This window comes from Eriocheir sinensis, chromosome 55 (assembly GCF_024679095.1).
Source record: "Eriocheir sinensis breed Jianghai 21 chromosome 55, ASM2467909v1, whole genome shotgun sequence".
Classification (NCBI taxonomy): Eukaryota; Metazoa; Arthropoda; class Malacostraca; order Decapoda; family Varunidae; genus Eriocheir; species Eriocheir sinensis.
Genome location: NC_066563.1, coordinates 4189428 through 4206767, shown reverse-complemented (window position 1 = coordinate 4206767; position 17340 = coordinate 4189428). Strand labels below are relative to the sequence as shown.

Below are 17340 nucleotides of genomic sequence, written 5' to 3'. Positions count from 1 at the left end.
TCCAATATGCTCATTTTATTGTTTTCATATATAATCATTCTTACACACACACACACACACACACACACACACACACACACACACACACACACACACGAGACAAGTGAACCAATTAGTCGAGTCAGGGTTCGCGTTGCTTCGAATGTGTTCATGAGGCAGTAAATTAGAACGCCGCCTGAATGACCGTGTGTGTGTGTGTGTGTGTGTGTGTGTGTGTGTGTAAAAATGATAATATATAAGAACAATAAAATAATAATACTGGAGGACGAACAGCAGAAAAGGAGGAGGAGGAGGAGAAGGAAGAAGAGAAGGAGAAAGAGGAGGAGAAGAAGAAAGAGAAGGGGAGGAGGAGGAGGAGGAGGAGGAGGAGGAGAAAGTAACACAAACAACAAACAGCAACAACGCCAACAACAACTAAAGAAAAAACGATAATAATACAAGAACAAACAAACTAACTAACAAACAACAAAGCCAATTAAATGAAGACAGACCTCTTCTTCCTCCTCCTCCTCCTCCTCCTCTTCCTTTCCTTCTCAAATCTTCCTCCTCCTTTTCTTCTCCTTCCTCTCCATTTCTTCCTCCCTCTCATTCTTCTCTTCTTCCTTCTCCTCCTCCTCCTCCTCCGCCTTCGCCTCCTCTTCCTCCTCCTCCTCCGACTCCTCCTCCTCCTCCTCCTCTCTCTCAACACAAAGGAAGAGTGTTGATAATCTTTCTCTGTAGTGATGAAATATATACGTGACACACTCTCTCTCTCTCTCTCTCTCTCTCTCTCTCTCTCTCTCTCTCTCTCTCTCTCTCTCTCTCTCTCTCTCTCTCTCTCTCTCTCTCTCTCTCTCTCTCTCTCTCTCTCTCTCAGGATCCCGTTTGCGTGGGCGTAGTGTAGGTGTGGCCGGGAAGAGAGAAGAGTTCCCTGCTCTAACGTCACAGTGAAATATGTGCCGCTTTGAAACTGCCTTTATCGAGAGAGAGAGAGAGAGAGAGAGAGCAATACGTATCGTTTAACCTAAATGACGTGACTTTCCTATAAATCCATGATGAAGAGAGAGAGATGTATCGTTTAACCTAAATGACGTGACTTTCCTATAAATCCATGATGAGAGAGAGAGAGAGAGAGAGAGATCGTTTACCTTACATGGTCACCTTTAATCCAAACTAACTAGAGAGAGAGAGAGAGAGAGAGAGAAGTCAATGAGAGAAAAACTCTCTCTCTCTCTCTCTCTCTCTCTCTCTCTCTTTTTCCCTGAGGCATCCTCCCACTCGCTGCCTACACATATACACACACGCACGTGCGCACACACACACACACACACACACACACACACACACACACACACACACACACACACACACACACACACACACACACACACACACACACACACACAAATGAATGACTAACTGACTGATTGACTTACTGGTTGGCTGACTGACTGACTGACTGCTAACTAACTGACTATCTGACTGACTACTGACTGGCTGACTGGTTGACTGACTGATTGACTGTGACTGACTCACTGCCTGACTGACTGACTCACTAACTGACTGACTCACTGACTGACTCACTGACTGACTGAATGACTGACTGGCTGACTTGAGACAAATTAAGCTATTATGTGATCTCTCTCTCTCTCTCTCTCTCTCTCTCTCTCTCTCTCTCTCTCTCTCTCTCTCTCTCTCTCTCTCTCTCTCTCTCTCTCTCTCTCTCTCTCTCTCTCTCTCTCTCTGTCCTCCCCTTCCCTCTCTTCCCTTCTTCCATTGCATTCCCTTCCCGTCCTCTCATTCCTTTCTCTTTTATTCCTTCTTTTCCTCTCTCTCCTTTTCTCTCCCTCCTCCTCTTCCTTGTTTCCTCCTCTTCTCTTTTTCCCTTCCTTCTTTTCTTCCTCCTCCTCTTCTCCTTTTCCTCCCTTCCTCTCTGCTTCGTCTTCCAAGAAACGAGAGAGAGAGAGAGGCCACAAAAATCACATTTCCTCTGCTATTTCTGGCCTTCGTGTTTCTATTTTAGCGGGAAATTATCTCTCTATTTTTCTTCCTCCTTCTTCCTCCACTCTTTTTTCTCTTTTCTTTCTTTTATTTATTATTTCCTTCCCTTTCCTTTTATCTCCTCTCTTCCGTGTCCTTCTCAATCCTTCTCCTTCCTTTCCATCTCTTTCCTTTACTTTTTCTTCTTTTTCTCGCTTTCTTTTCTTTTCTTTTTTTCTTCTTTTTCCTTTACTCATTTTTCCTTCCCTTTCCTCTCCTTTCCTTTTCTTTCCATTCCCTTTCCTTCCCTTTTCCTTCATCTCCCATACCTCCTATTCCTTTCCCTGCTGTTCTCTTCCCTTCCTTTACCTTCCCTTCCTCTCCTTTCCTCTTCTCTCCTTCTCCCTCCTTCCTTTCCATTCTTTTTCCTTCCTTTCCCTTTCCTCTACTTTTCTTCCCTTCCCATTGCTTCCCTTCCCTTCCCTTCCCTTTCCTTTCCTTTCCTTCCTTTTCCTTCCCTTCCCTTCCCTTCCCTTTCCTCTCCTACTCTTCCCTTCCCTTCCCTTCCCTTCATTTCCCTCTCCTTCTCTTCCTATTCCACTCCTTCTCTTCCTTTCTTTCCTGTGCAATCCTCGACTCGTTTCAAGAAGACAATGTTCCCGACAAGAGACAAAGGGACGATTAAAAGGAGCCGTGGGAAAGGCGAAAAACGCTACGTAATGGTCGTTTTTGCCCTAATTATGATGACCCACACTCTGTTTACGTACACACACACACACGCACACACACACACACACACACACACTCACGCACATACATATCTCTGCTTAACTAACTGACTGACTGATTACACACACACACACACACTCACACATACACACACACACACACACACACACACACACACATCACACATCACACACACACACACACACACACACACACACACACACACACACACACACACACACACACACACACACACACACACACACACACACACACACACACACACACACACACACACACACACACACACACACACACACACACACGTCGTTACTAAGCTCCAATTTTCTTTTTTAATGTGACAATGTTGATTTTTTTTCTTTGTGTTATTTATTTTTTTCTTGTTCTCTTACTTGATTTTCACTCTGTAATTAATTCTCTTAAGCTCCTGTGATCTATTTAATGAGGTTTTTCTTATACGTTTCCTTCCTGAACTTTTTCCTTTTTCTTTGTTTTACCGAAGTATGTGTTGTATTTTCTGTGTGGTCAGTGAATATCTATCTATCTATATCTATCTTTCTGCCTATCTATCTGTCTGTCTATATCTATTTACCCTTTCCTTTTCTCTTCTCTTTCCTTTCCTTTCCTTTCCTTTCCTTTTTTTCCTGTCCTATTCTTTCCTTTCCTGCTCTTCCCTTTCCTTCCCTTCCCTTTCCTTAATTTGCCTTTCCTTTCCTTTCGTTTTCTTCCCATTCCTTCCCTTCCTTTCCCTTTCCTTCCTTTCCTCTCCTTCCCATTCCTTTCCTATCGTTTCCTTTATGTAGACTACCATTTCCACTCAGTATTCAACCTCTTTTAAGCATTACTGAACTCTTTTTAAGCAGTATTCAACCCATTTAAAACATTGTTCAATCCTCTTTAACCCTCATGTGTTTTCGCCTTCAGGAGGGCTGGTGGTGCCGCCGGAGGAGCAGGAGTCGATGAACTGCCTCATGGCGAAGGAACTCTGCGACAAGGACGCCAACTGCTCCGCGCTGCTCAAGGTCATCCCAGTCCTCTGCGGCCCCGAGCTAGGTCAGTATGAGAGTCCTACGAACCTTTGAGCTATTCCTACTTCTTTGTCAATCTATTCCTGGGCTTATAACACTACCCACGGAAATATTAGTACAACCTCTTACTAAATCAGCTTCCTCGAGGTTGGGCGTTGTGTATCGTCTCCGACAGTTGTTTTCCCCCGCACAGATGATGTCCATATACAGGGGCCTTGTCCGCCCTCATTTGGAGTATGTATATCACATGTATGGGGGCTCCACAAACACATCTCTCTTGGACAGAATGGAGTCTAAGGCTCTTCGTCCCATCAACTCCCCTTCTCTTACTGACAGTCTCCTATCTATTAAATTCCGCAGGAGTGTTGCATCTCTTTCTATCTTCTACCGATATTTTCATGCCGACTGCTCTTCTGAACTTGCTAACTGTATGCCTCCCCCCCTCCCGCGGCCCCGCTGCCCTCGACTTCTACTCTAGCTCATCCTTATACTGTCCAACTCCTCTAAGCAAGAGTTAACCAGCATCATCATTCTTTTATCCCTTCCGCTGATAAACTCTGGAACAGCCTTCCTTTGTCTGTATTTCCTTCTGCCTATGCCGACCTCTTTCAAGAGAATAGTGTCAAGACACCTCTTCTCCCGAAACTGACCTCTCTTTTGACCTTTTACTCTGTCTCGTTATGTTGGAGCAAAGCCTGGCTGACTTTCTGGTAACTATTTTGCTCTGTTGCCCTTTAGCTGTCTCCCTTGTAAAAATAAATAAATAAATAAACCCCGGAATGAATAAATAAATCCCCTGAAGTGATCCTCTGTCAATCTTCTCCAGAGCTCCACCAGACGGGTCAGTTTGTGTTGGCTTTGACCCCTCACGAGTGCTGTGTCGTGTGTTCGTGTGTTGCTCCGGCGCCCACACACCTGAGTTTGTTACAGTTTCCCTTTCATACCTGCGTCCTGCTGCCTCGCTGTTACCTGTGCCGCTCTGCTTAATAATTCTGCTCCTCTTTTGATATTCTCTGACCGACTCACTCCCTCTTCTCTCTCCTTTATTCTCTCTCTCTCTCTCTCTCTCTCTCTCTCTCTCTCTCTCTCTCTCTCTCTCTCTCTCTCTCTCTCTCTCTCTCTCTCTCTCTCTCTCTCTCTCTCTCTCTCTCTCTCTCTCTCTCTCTCTCTCTCTCTCTCTCTCTCTCTCTCTCTCTCTCTCTCTCTCTCTCTCTCTCTCTCTCTCTCTCTCTCTCTCTCTCTCTCTCTCTCTCTCTCTCTCCTCTTTCGACTTTCTTTATCTCATTCTCCTTTATTTCTTCTACTTTCTTCTTTATTTCCCTCCTTCCTTCCTTTATTAATTGTTGCCTTTCTTTCGTTCCTTCCCTCCTTCATTCATTCTCCCCTTTCTTATTTCCTTCCTTCCTTCCTTCCTTCCTTCCATCCTTCCTTCCTTCCTTCCTTTCCTTCCTTCCTTCCTTCCTTCCTTCCTTCCTTCCTTTACCTCGTCAAACGCCAATAAATCTACTGGATCAAGATTAGGTCAACTTTGATGTCTCTGTATCCTCCCTCCTCTTCCTCTTCTTCCTCCTCCTCCTCCTCCTCCTCCTCCTCCTCCTCCTCCTCCTCCTTCTCCTCCTTCTCTTCCTGCTTCTAATCCTTCTCTTCCCTTCGTTTTAATCCTCGCGTGACTGACTCTCAGCTTTTTGATGACATAAATATGAAGATTCTAGTGACTGTGTGTGTGTGTGTGTGTGTGTGTGTGTGTGTGTGTGTGTGTGTGTGACCTCGCCTGACCTCCCGCCGTATTATTATTTGACCTATGACCTCTCTCTCTCTCTCTCTCTCTCTCTCTCTCTCTCTCTCTCTCTCTCTCTCTCTCTCTCTCTCTCTCTCTCTCTCTCTCTCTCTCTCTCTCTCTCTCTCTCTCTCTCTCTCTCTCTCTCTCTCTCTCTTAAATTTCCTTTCATCCTAAAATTTATTGCTCTATTTATTTCCCTTTTCTTTCTTTCTATTTTCCCATTTGTATTTCCTTCCATTTTTATCTTGTTCAATCCTTCACTAATTTATCTCATGTTCTTTTTCTCTTTTTTTCTTCTTATTCTTCTTTTTATCACGTTGTATCTTCTATGTCTATTTATTTTCCTTTTTTTCCTTTTCCATTTGTATTTCCTTCCATTTTCCCTTTTTTTCATAATTTATTCCAGGTTTCGACTTTTTTCCTTTTTTCTCCTTATTCCTCTTTTATCATGAGTTTCTCCTTATTCCTTTCTTTATCATGTTTTACCTGGTCAATCTCGCCCTTCATTAACCTGTACAATGTCGCCTCAAGTTTCTATACCTGTCCTAACCTTTCCTTTTTTTTTCCTAGTGTTTTTTTCCAGGTTTCGATGTTTTCCTTTTTCTTCTTATTCCTCTTTTTATCATGAGTTTCTTCTTATTCCTCTCTTTATCATGTCTTACCTGGTCAATCTCGCCCCTCATTAACCTGTGCAATGCTCTTATACCTGTCCTAACCTTTCTTTTATCTTATTTTTTTTTCTTTTTTTCCTAATTTATTCCAGGTTTTGATTTTTTACCTTTTTCTTCTTGTTCCTCTTTTATCGTGAGTTTCTTCTTATTCCCCTCTTTATCATGTTTTACCTGGTCAATCTCGCCCTTCATTAACCTGTGCAATGTCGCCTCAATCTCCTATACCTGTCCTAACCTTTCCTTTATCATCTATTACTGTTTTACGTCCTTCTTTACTGACTCTTTTATGTTCTCCTTACTCCTACAATTACTCCTTCTCCCCCTCTTCCTTCTCCTCCTTCATCTTTCGTCTCCCTTTTATCACCTGTTTCCTTCCCATTCTTCCTTTTTTTCCATTTTTTTTTCTTCTTTTTTTTTACTTTTTTCTATTTTTTTCTCTCTTCCTTTTTTCGTTCTCTCATTTCCTTCGTTTTTTTTTCTCCTTCTTCATCTTTCGTCTCCCTCTTATCACCTCCTGTTTCTTTCCCACTCCTTTTTTTTTACTTTTTTCTTTTTTTTCTATTTTTTTCTCATTTCCTTTTTCGTTCTCTCACTTTCTTCGTTTTATTCCTTTTCTCCTATTTTTCTTTTTATTGTCTTTTACCTTTTTCACTTTCTTTTTCTTTCCATCTCTTTATCGCTTCCTATTTTCTTCCCACACTTTCTTCGTTTCATCCTTTCTTCCTATTTTTCTTTCTCTTTTTTTTCTTACACCTTTTTCTCTTTCTCTCTTTGCCACACGTTCCTCCACTTACCCTTCCTTCTTTTCTTTCTTTCTGCCTTTCTTCCTTCTTTCCTTTCTTTCTTGATTATTTTCCTTCCATGTTCCCATTTTCCTTATAGTTCCTTTCATTATTTATTTTTCCTTTCCATCTTCTTTCCCTCTCCCGTAACCAACTTTCCTAATTATCTACCTGTGTTACCTGTCTTTCCTCACCTCTATCATCATTGCTGTGGTTTGTTCTTCTTTCCTTTAATTTTCTCTTTTTTCTGTTCTCTACATAACTGTTTTTCTCTCATAACTTGCTTTCATCTACTTCTCCTACCTGTGTTAATGTTACCCTTCTCACCTCACGTTTATCACCTGTTCTTCACCTGTTTCCTTTGCGCTATCTTGTTCTTATTCTCCTTATTTACTGGTGTTCCGCTTTCTTACCTTTCCTTTCTGTTGCAACCATTCTTTCTCACCTCTCTCATAACTAACTTTCTTCTTATTCTTTTACCTTCATTTACCAACCTAGTTACCTTTCTCACTTCACCTTCATCACCTTTCTTCGCCTTCCTTCCCAGTGGCATATTTTTCTTCTTTATTTGTGTTTCTCATCTTTTTTTACCGTATCTTTTCTCCTCCAACGTCTCCACCTCTCTTGTCCACCTCTATCACTTTTTCTTCGCCTGTTTCCACCTCACCTCAATTTCCTTCTCTTCGCCTTTCTTCCTAGTGGCATTTTTTCCTTTCCTTTATTTGTGTTTCTCCTCTTTTTTATCTTCTTTCTCGTAACTTATTTCCTCCAACGTTTCCGCCTTTACAACTGTCCATATCCCGTCTATCACCTTTTCTGTACCTTTTTCGCATTGCTGTTAAATTCTTTGCCGATGTTTTTATTTATTTTTCTCCCTAACCATTCCCTTGATCATTTTCTCCTCTCCCATAGCTGCTTCTTCTTCTTTATTTCTGTTCCTTTTTCTATCTGATCTTCTTTCTCATAACTTTACTCCCACGCCTCCTCCTTCCCAATACACTTGTCCATCCCACCTCAATCTCCTCTTCTTTTTATTTATTTCTCTACCTTACCATTTCCTTGATCATTTTCTCCTCTCCCATAACTGCTTCTTCTTCTTTATTTCTGTTCCTTTTTCTATCTGATCTTCTTTCTCATAACTTTCCTCTTACGCCTCCTCCTTCCCTCTACAGTTCTATATCCCACCTCAATTTTCTCCTCGCCCTCGTCCCCAGTGGCGTGCTCGACGGTGACGGTGACGCGGTGTGAGGCGGCACTCCGGACCCTCGCCCTGTTCCCCTGGTTCTCGCCTAACTGTATGTGTCGCCAGGAGCCTAGACTCGCCCCGCAGTGCAACGACTTCAGGGACCTCCTCTTCGACCACCCCTGCCTCTTCTTCTCCAGGAAAGGTAAGTGAGAAAGATAGATAGATAGATAGAGAGAGAGAGGGTGGAAAGAGGAAGGGAGAGAGAGTAAAGGTAAAATGAAAGAAAGAAAGTAAGGAGGAAAGAAAGTCAATGATGGTGTGAGAAGAATGAGAGAGATAAAGGGGAGATGTGAGAGAGAGAGAGAGAGAGAGAGAGAGAGAGAGAGAGAGAGAGAGAGAGAAGGAGGGGGATGAGAAGCAGCAGCTGTGTGTGTGTGTGTGTGTGTGTGTGTGTGTGTGTGTGTGTGCGTGCGTGTGAGAAAGATTATGTGAGACTATGAATCGACAGAGAGAGAAATATGAATGTTTTAAGAGAGAGAGAGAGAGAGAGAGAGAGAGAGAGAGAGAGAGAGAGAGAGAGAGTGTTGAATATATACACACACTGGCAGATATTCACACATACAGAAATCCTATTAACATACAAACCGGACTATCTATCTGTCTATCTATCTATCTGTCTATCTATCTATCTATCTGTCTGTATTTATCTACCTACCTACCTCTGTCTCCTCTCTTTATCTTTCTTTCCTATTCTTTCTCTTTCTTCGTTCACACACATTCTATACCTTATCCTTTTCTCCTCTTTCTTTCTTTTTATCACCCTCTCTCTTTCTTGGTCTATGCCTCTATCAATTTTTATTTCCTTCCGATTCCTTTCCTTTCATTTCCTTCTCTCTCCTTTCGTTTCTTTTTCTCACCCTCTTTCGTTGTTTTACTCTGTCTATCCCTTCATCACTTCATATTTCAACACCACCTTCACCACCATCACCATCACCACCACCAACACCATCACCACCACGACAATCCTCAGTTCTACTTCGCTTACCTTACCTTACCTTCCCCTTTCTCCACGTGTCTTCAGACGAGGACGCGGTTCCACTCCCTCACATCCCGGCGTGTGGACGCGCCGCCGAGATCTGCCGCGAATACCCGGGGTGCAGCTCCCGCCTCGACCGCTTCAGGGAGGCGTGCAAGTCCCGCGAGGGCCACTGCCGGAAGAAGTGAGTGCAACATGACCCCCTTAAGGATAGTGTAAGGGTGTGACTTGTAGGAGTTTCTGGTTAGGTTAGGTTAGGTTAGGTTAGGTTAGGTTAGGTTAGGTTAGGTTAGGCTAGGCTAGGTTAGGTTAGGTTAGGTTAGTTGGTGATAATGTTTTCTTACGGGGAGTTTGGTAGGTTAGGAAGAGAGAGTGAAGGAAGAAAGAATGATGTAAGAGCGGAGGAGATCAAGAGGAATATGTGAAAGAGTGAGAAAGAGAGAGGAGAGAAAAGGAAATATATGAAAGAGTGGAAAAGAAGAGATAAGAAAGAGATATATAGAGAGAGGAATGTGAGAAGAGCGATATGATTGCCGAAAAGAAGAGAAAGAAGAAGAGAAATGTGATAAAAAGAGAGAGGAGAGAAAAAAGAGGCATGGAGAAGAGCTGGAGAGAAGAGAAAAGGAGGTATGAGAAAGAGCGGACAAGAAGAGGAAGGGAAGAGAAAAGTCAAATAAGTGTTGAAGGAGGAGGAGGAAAAGGAGTTCGTGGAAGAGGAAACTAGAAGAGGAGAAGGAGGAAGAGGAGGACAGTTGTATAAAGTTCCAGGTAACCTCACAAAGCAGGTTAGCCACCGTGGATGTAACAGGCAGAAGGCGAGATATCCAGGTAAGGTATCATATGGCTTCGTTATGAGGCTGTTATGGTGTGCTCTGTTGTGGTCTATTCAAACAAAGTGTTGCTGTGACGCCTATGTTACGCTTGTCAGGCCTCTCATCGTGTTTGTCTGTCAACCTCACGTACTCTAGTTCCATGTGCTTCAATATCATCTGCCTCATCTCACCTCTTATGGAAGATAGACAGTTTTGCATCAGAGAGAATACCAGGTTATCCATTAGGTAGGCACATTATACTAGTCTGCCCGTCTGATTGATTTAAACACTTTTACGTACTATTATTCATCATCTTTATAGCAAACCCAGCTGGAAAAAAAATGGTCCATGCATCAGCGAGAAGAATGAGTTAGGGTGTGAGTGTGATCTTGAAGCTTTGAGGGATGTGGTCTTTACGTTACTGACTTTGTTTTGTTTGTTTCTTCGTGGATTTTAATATTTTTGTTGTTTGCTTATTCTTATACACACGTCAACAATTACTCACCAACATGAAGTCTCAGTAAATCTTCAGTCACATTTAGCACCAGCAAACATCAACAGGGGGTTTATCAGCAATGTTTCCAGCAGATAGCCACTCACTTTCACACGCCTGCAAGCCAAAGTTTATTCGTATACACATGTTAACTTTACTTCACCAACAAAAAAGTCTCAGTAAATCTTCAGCCACATTTACCACCAGCAAACATCAACAGAGGGTTTATCAGCAAGGTTTCCAGCAGATATCCACCAATTTTCACACGCCTGCAAGCCAAACAGTGCATTGCGAGCGGGGCGTTTGCTTGGAAGTGACGCGGAAAACTCTACGGACACGGCCGACCCCGTTTACATTACTCACGAGAGCCCGATACGAATTCAGCTCATTAGGAGAGGCCTGACAAACGCCGCCTAGGCACCAGAGGAGCACTTTGTTTGAACAGACTGTAGTATTTTCAAAGCAGGCAAGAGGCAAAGCAAATGAAAGGAAGGTTCTGTTTGGCAAGGCTGCTGTACAAATTCACGAGCCAGGTGGGACAGGAAAGATGAAAGACTTGGCAAACAGACTGTAGTATTTCTAACGTAGGCAAGAGGCAGAGCAAATGAAGGAAAGCTCCGTGAGGCGGATGACTGTACAAAACACGAGCCAGGTGTGACAGGAGAGGTGAAGGGCGGGACGCAGGTGATATGATGACAGGTTGATTGTATGCGACGATGCCAAGACAGGTAAGAGGCGAGGCAGCTGGAGGAAAGAACCACAGGGAAAAGAAAACAGGAGCTAGAAAAGGAAAACAGGAAGAGCAAGGAAAAAAAGACAGGAGGTGCAAAGAAAAAGGCAGCAAATTAAGGATGAAAAGACAACAGGAGCAAGGAGAGGAGAAGGAGGCGGTGGCTGAGTAATTAGCGTGCCGGCGGGATCGAGTACTGCCCACCTGGAATTTTTCTGTCACCGCCGAGTGGCCTAGAATGCCCACATGCTGTCCTCAAGACCACCTGCCAACCCGGACTCAAGATTTTTTCCCAAAAGAGAGGATCAACGATGAGCTCCGGTGCAAGATTTCTTTTTTACAAACAAAGGCGACAACTCAAGGGCATCAAAAAGTGTAGAATAAAGCCCGTTACTTTCCGCTCCCACAACAGACAAAAGCAAAGAGTGGCCAAAAGAGAGGCCAATTTCGGGTAGAGAGGTGTCTGGATACACTCTTCTTGAAAGAGGTCAAGTCATACATAGAGAACACTAGGACATCCATCTGCTTGATTTAAAGACACTGTTCTAATATTCACCAACTATACCGCAACCAGGTACGGAAAAAAAAACTCCCATGCTAGAGGTAACTTAAATCACGAGCCGCGCGTGATTGGAGGCGTCACGTGCAGGCGGGCAGGTAGTACTATCAGAGGGTTCGTGAGCCGGGTGAATAAAGCAGCCTTCCGTGAGGCGGCCGGAACATAGTTCACGGAATGGGGAAGATGAAGAATTCCTCGCGGCGAAGACAATACACAAAGGAATGTTGATGTAGGAGAAGACACGACATTGGTTGGTCTAAAAAACTTGCGAGGGTTGTAATCTGGGACAGTTAAAAGACAGGAATGAAGAGAAAGTGGAATTGAAAATGAAATTGACAGGTGAAAGGTTGAGGGTAGTAACTAGAAAACGAAAGAAGCAAGGAAAAGAAGATAAAACAGGTAAGTGAAGACAGACACAAAATAAAGATGTTAAGAGACAGCGAGAACAGGACGTAAAGAGTGACACAAGGAGTTAGAAGGTAGAAGTTACAAGTTGCAAGATTGATGAGTCGGAAATGAGAAGGCAGAGGCCAGAGACAACACACAAGCTTGCAGGCGTGGTGAGCCCGTGGACCTAGGTTCGAGTCCCACCGAAATTCGCTGATTTTTCAACCATCGGCGAGTGGCGGAAGATTACCCACTTGCTGCCCAGATTTTCAATCAACCCTAACTTAAGCGACTTCGTTCAAGAGGAGCGCCGGGGGGCAGGATGGACAAAGCAAGTCATACATCACGGCAGCCACTATCGGGCTTGGGCCGTCCAAGAGGCCGCACAAGAAAGCCTACCGGTGCTACGGGCAGCATCTTAAAAAAACAGGTATAAGAAATAGGACAGGTACATAGAGTCTAAGGAGCAGGTGTTCTCCGTCAAGGCCACACACCTGGCCATGCTAATGAGGCGTCTCAGGTGTGCGTGTGAACACCCGCAAGGCAGATGTGCAGGTGATGTGTGACCCACCTCCCGCATGAGACAGAGAAAAGAAAGAAAGAAAAAAGAAAGAAAAGAAAGAGTCACAGACAGACAGACAGACAAAAACAAATACCGATATAAACAGACAGAATGGACTGACAAGTGTTTACGTAGTAAGCCAGCCAGTCAGTCAATCAGCCAGTCAGCCATCCAACCAGTTAGCCAGTGGGTCAGCCATCCACTTAGCCAATTAGCCATTCAATTACCCACCAAGTCTGTCAGCCATCTACTTTTTTATGTCTCTGCCTATGGCTGGGGTAGGTTCTCTTAGTGGCCTTGATGATGGACCCCAGCCCGTTGTGGCGCAGGCAAGTGTTTATAGTGGTGCCATCTTGCCTGGCTCATGCTGCCCCCCGGAGCTCATCTCTGATCCTCTCTTTTAAAGAGAGAATTCAGAGTCCGGGTTGATGGGTGGTCCTCAGGACAGCATGTGGGTAGTCTTGGGCCACTCGGCGGTGACTGAAAAATCCCATGCACCTTGTGGCGGCGGATGGGACGCGAACCCGCGTCCTCCTAGACGCGGCGCCCGCACGCTAACGACTCAGCCACTTCCTCCCCCTCCCCTGGCTGACTGGCTAACAGCCAGCCAGCCAGTCAGCCAGTAAGCCACCCACCCAGTAAGCAGGCAAGAAAAGAAGGAAGCAAATTATTATGCATAAGTAGACAGCCCCCTTACCCTTCCTTCTTCCCCTTCCCCTTCCACCTTCGACCCTTCACCTTCGACCTTCCCCCCCTTCGATCTTCCACCTTCCACCTTTACACTTCCACCTTCGACCCTCCACCTTCCCCGTTGACCCTCAACCTTCACCCCCCGCCCCCCCGCCTTACACCTGTATATATAGCCCGCCCTTACCTGCCCTCGCGCGCCATTGCCACTAATTAAAAGCCGCACCTGGCCGTCAGGTTTCATGCATCAAGGCGGGTTTATAAGCGCAGGAAATATCGCTTCGAGCCCCGGAATCAGGCGCTCGACCCTTGCTCCCTTCCTTCCTTCCTTCATTCATTCATTCCTCTCTCTCTCTCTCTCACCGCTCTTGTTTGTTAAATAAAAGCGGAGAGAGAGAGAGAGAGAGAGAGAGAGAGAGAGAGAGAGAGAGAGAGAGAGAGAGAGAGAGAGAGAGAGAGAGAGAGAAGAGAAAAAAAAGAAAAAAAGAACATGCATATTTGACGTACACACCCACGCCCACATGCCCACACGCCTCACCACGAATTCGTTATACGTTAAACCGAAACTCCAGATTAGATTCGCTTTATTCCGAAGCCGCGTTGTGTGAAGGGCGATGACCGTTTCTTTTTTACATTTCTGTATATTTTGTTTATTTTACTTGTATTTATTCATCTATTCATTTATATTTGTCGCCTTTCAAGTTCTTAACCAGTACAAATTTTCTTCATTTTTCACTTTAGTTATTTTTTCTTCCTTTTTATTATTCGTCCATATACTCTAATCTCTTTCTGTTGTGTTCTTTCCCTCTCAGGTCATGGTGTGTAGAAACATTTTTTTTTTTTACAACAAAGGAGACAGCTCAAGGGCACAAAAAAAGGAAACAATAATATAAAAAAAAGCCCGCTACTCGCTGCTCCTAAAAAGAATCCAAAGAGGTGGCCGAAAGAGAGGTCAATTTCGGGAGGAGAGGTGTCCAGGATTGGTTCACGTCACACTCCTCAAAAGCTCTTTAATCATCTACCTTAATCCCCTTCCCTTTCTCCCTTGTTCAGGTCGTGTTGTGTAGAGGCGTTGATGTTCTTTCATGTCACACTCCTCAAAAGCTCTTTAATCATCTACCTTAATGCCCTTCCCTCTCTCCCTTCCTCAGGTCGTGGTGTGTAGAGGCGTTGATGTTCTTTCATGTCACACTCCTCAAAAGCTCTTTAATCATCTACCTTAATGCCCTTCCCTCTCTCCCTTGTTCAGGTCGTGGTGTGTAGAGGCGTTGATGTTCTTTCACGTCACACTCCTCAAAAGCTCTTTAATCATCTACCTTAATGCCCTTCCCTCTCTCCCGTGTTCAGGTCGCGGTGTGTAGAGGCGTTGATGTTCTTTCACGTCACACTCCTCAAAAGCTCTTTAATCATCTACCTTAATGCCCTTCCCTCTCTCCCGTGTTCAGGTCGCGGTGTGTAGAGGCGTTGATGTTCTTTCATGTCACACTCCTCAAAAGCTCTTTAATCATCTACCTTAATCCCCTTCCCTCTCTCCCTTGTTCAGGTCGTGTTGTGTAGAGGCGTTGATGTTCTTTCATGTCACACTCCTCAAAAGCTCTTTAATCATCTACCTTAATCCCCTTCCCTCTCTCCCTTCCTCAGGTCGTGGTGTGTAGAGGCGTTGATGTTCTTTCATGTCACACTCCTCAAAAGCTCTTTAATCATCTACCTTAATGCCCTTCCCTCTCTCCCTTGTTCAGGTCGTGGTGTGTAGAGGCGTTGATGTTCTTTCATGTCACACTCCTCAAAAGCTCTTTAATCATCTACCTTAATGCCCTTCCCTCTCTCCCGTGTTCAGGTCGCGGTGCGTGGAGGCGTGGCGGGATATGCGGGACACGCCCCTCGTCGGTTGCATCTGTCCTGACGGCGGAGACAGGAAGTGCTCGCGCGTCTACTCCATGTTCAACCACTCCCCTTGCCTGGGTAAGACAACACCTCCTCCTCTCAAACCTCCCTCTCTCTCTTCATCATCCTCCCCCTCTACTTCTCTCCCTCTTCCATCATTTCGCCCAAGCTCATATTTGGCAAGGCTTTCGTAGGAGTTTTGGGCATTTCCAGAGGTAGTTTTATGACCCTGGTAGTAGTTTGACCATTCTTCTGCATTGCGAACCTCAAAAAACAGTTATTTGTGTTTCTTTTTCTTTCTAATTCCCATATTCTTAATTTCACAAGGCTTTCATGAGAATTTTGAGTATATCCAGTAGTTTTATGACCCTGGTGGTAGTTTGACCCTTCTTCTGTACCATGAACCTAGAAAAACACTCATTAGCTATCCCTTTCTTTCCTTTTCACCAGTTTTCTTTTTTTCTAACTATCCTGTCGATTTTACACACATTACGTACCACGCTAATCCATTTTTAAGGGGTCATACTCGTGATAATTTAGCTAAAACTCGATTTGAAATAGTTGTCCCTTTCTTTTACAAGTTTTCTCTCTTTTCACTACGTTATGTACCACGCTAATTAATTTTTAAGGGGTCATACTCGTGATAATTTAGCTAAAACTCGATTTGAAACAGTAGTCCCTTTCTTTTACAAGTTTTCTCTCTTTTCACTACGTTATGTACTACGCTAATTCATTTTTAAGGGGTCATACTCGTGATAATTTAGCTAAAACTCGATTTGAAATAGTTGTCCCTTTCTTTTACAAGTTTTCTCTCTTTTCACTACGTTATGTACTACGCTAATTCATTTTTGAGGGGTTATATTCGTGATAATTTAGCTAAAACTCGATTTGAAATAGTTGTCCTTTTCTTTTACAAGTTTTCTCTCTTTTCACTACGTTATGTACCACGCTAATTAATTTTTAAGGGGTCATACTCGTGATAATTTAGCTAAAACTCGATTTGAAATAGTAGTCCCTTTCTTTTACAAGTTTTCTCTCTTTTCACTACGTTATGTACTACGCTAATTCATTTTTGAGGGGTTATATTCGTGATAATTTAGCTAAAACTCGATTTGAAACAGTAGTCCCTTTCTTTTACAAGTTTTCTCTCTTTTCACTACGTTATATACTATGCTAATTCATTTTGGGGTTATATTCGTGATTTTTATAATGTGTGTGGAAAGTCTGTATAAAATTAATATGTGAGAGCGCATCAAAGCCAATTTCGCTCTCTGTCCAGTCCTAAAATTAATATGCCAACTAATCTGTGCGCGGAGGGAGGGTGTTGTATCGTATTGTATTATTTGTTGCTGTAGGAATGGTAGTACAGTAATTCCATCGACGTTTTCATGCATCAGCTCCCATCCTTCTCTTACTAACACTCCTCTACCTTTTAAATTCCGTCGCCTTCGTCTCTTTCTATCAGCGTTGCCAAATTGTCGTACTCTGAACATGCCATTTATCATTTTTAGGCCCGAAGACTTCCGCAACCACACAAACAACGATAGAACATTAAAGTTAGCGTTAAAACTGTTATTTATTGATGCTTTTTGTGTTTTTTTTGCTATAGTTATCGGTCAGAAACTACGACAATGCAATGCGATGAGTACGATAATTTGGCAACGCTGCTTTCAATCTACTATCGATGTTTTCATGCTGACTGCTCTTCTGAATTTGATAACTGCGTGCCTCCACCCCTCCCGCGGTCTTTCACACGACTTTCTATTCTAGCTCATCCCATTACTATCCAAATTCCTTATGTAAGAGCTAACCAGCTTCTTCACTCTTTCATACCTTTCGTTGTTGTATTTTGGTAATGCAACAATTCTTTCGATATTTTCATGCTGACTGCTCTCCTGAATTTGCTAACTGCGTACCACCACCACCCCTCCCGCGGCCCCGCTGCACACGACTTTCTACTCTAGCTCATCCCTATACTGTCCAAATCCCATATGCAAGAGTTAACCGCCATCTTAACTCTCATTTCTTTCGCTG

The 17340-nt window shown here is 43.6% G+C and overlaps 1 protein-coding gene across 2 annotated transcripts in view; it reads left to right on the top strand.

The window, feature by feature from the left end:
• Positions 1–3610: 3610 nt before the first annotated feature.
• The window catches only part of LOC126983926 (uncharacterized), a 48188-nt gene continuing 34458 nt past the window's right edge, over positions 3611–17340 (top strand). For both annotated transcript variants that reach the window (XM_050837152.1, XM_050837151.1), the window contains exons 1-4: positions 3611–3762; positions 8185–8358; positions 9238–9376; positions 15260–15384. In XM_050837152.1, coding sequence (XP_050693109.1) covers positions 3669–3762; positions 8185–8358; positions 9238–9376; positions 15260–15384 — 532 coding nt within the window. In that variant the 5' untranslated portion in view covers positions 3611–3668. The remainder of the gene's footprint in view (positions 3763–8184; positions 8359–9237; positions 9377–15259; positions 15385–17340) is intronic.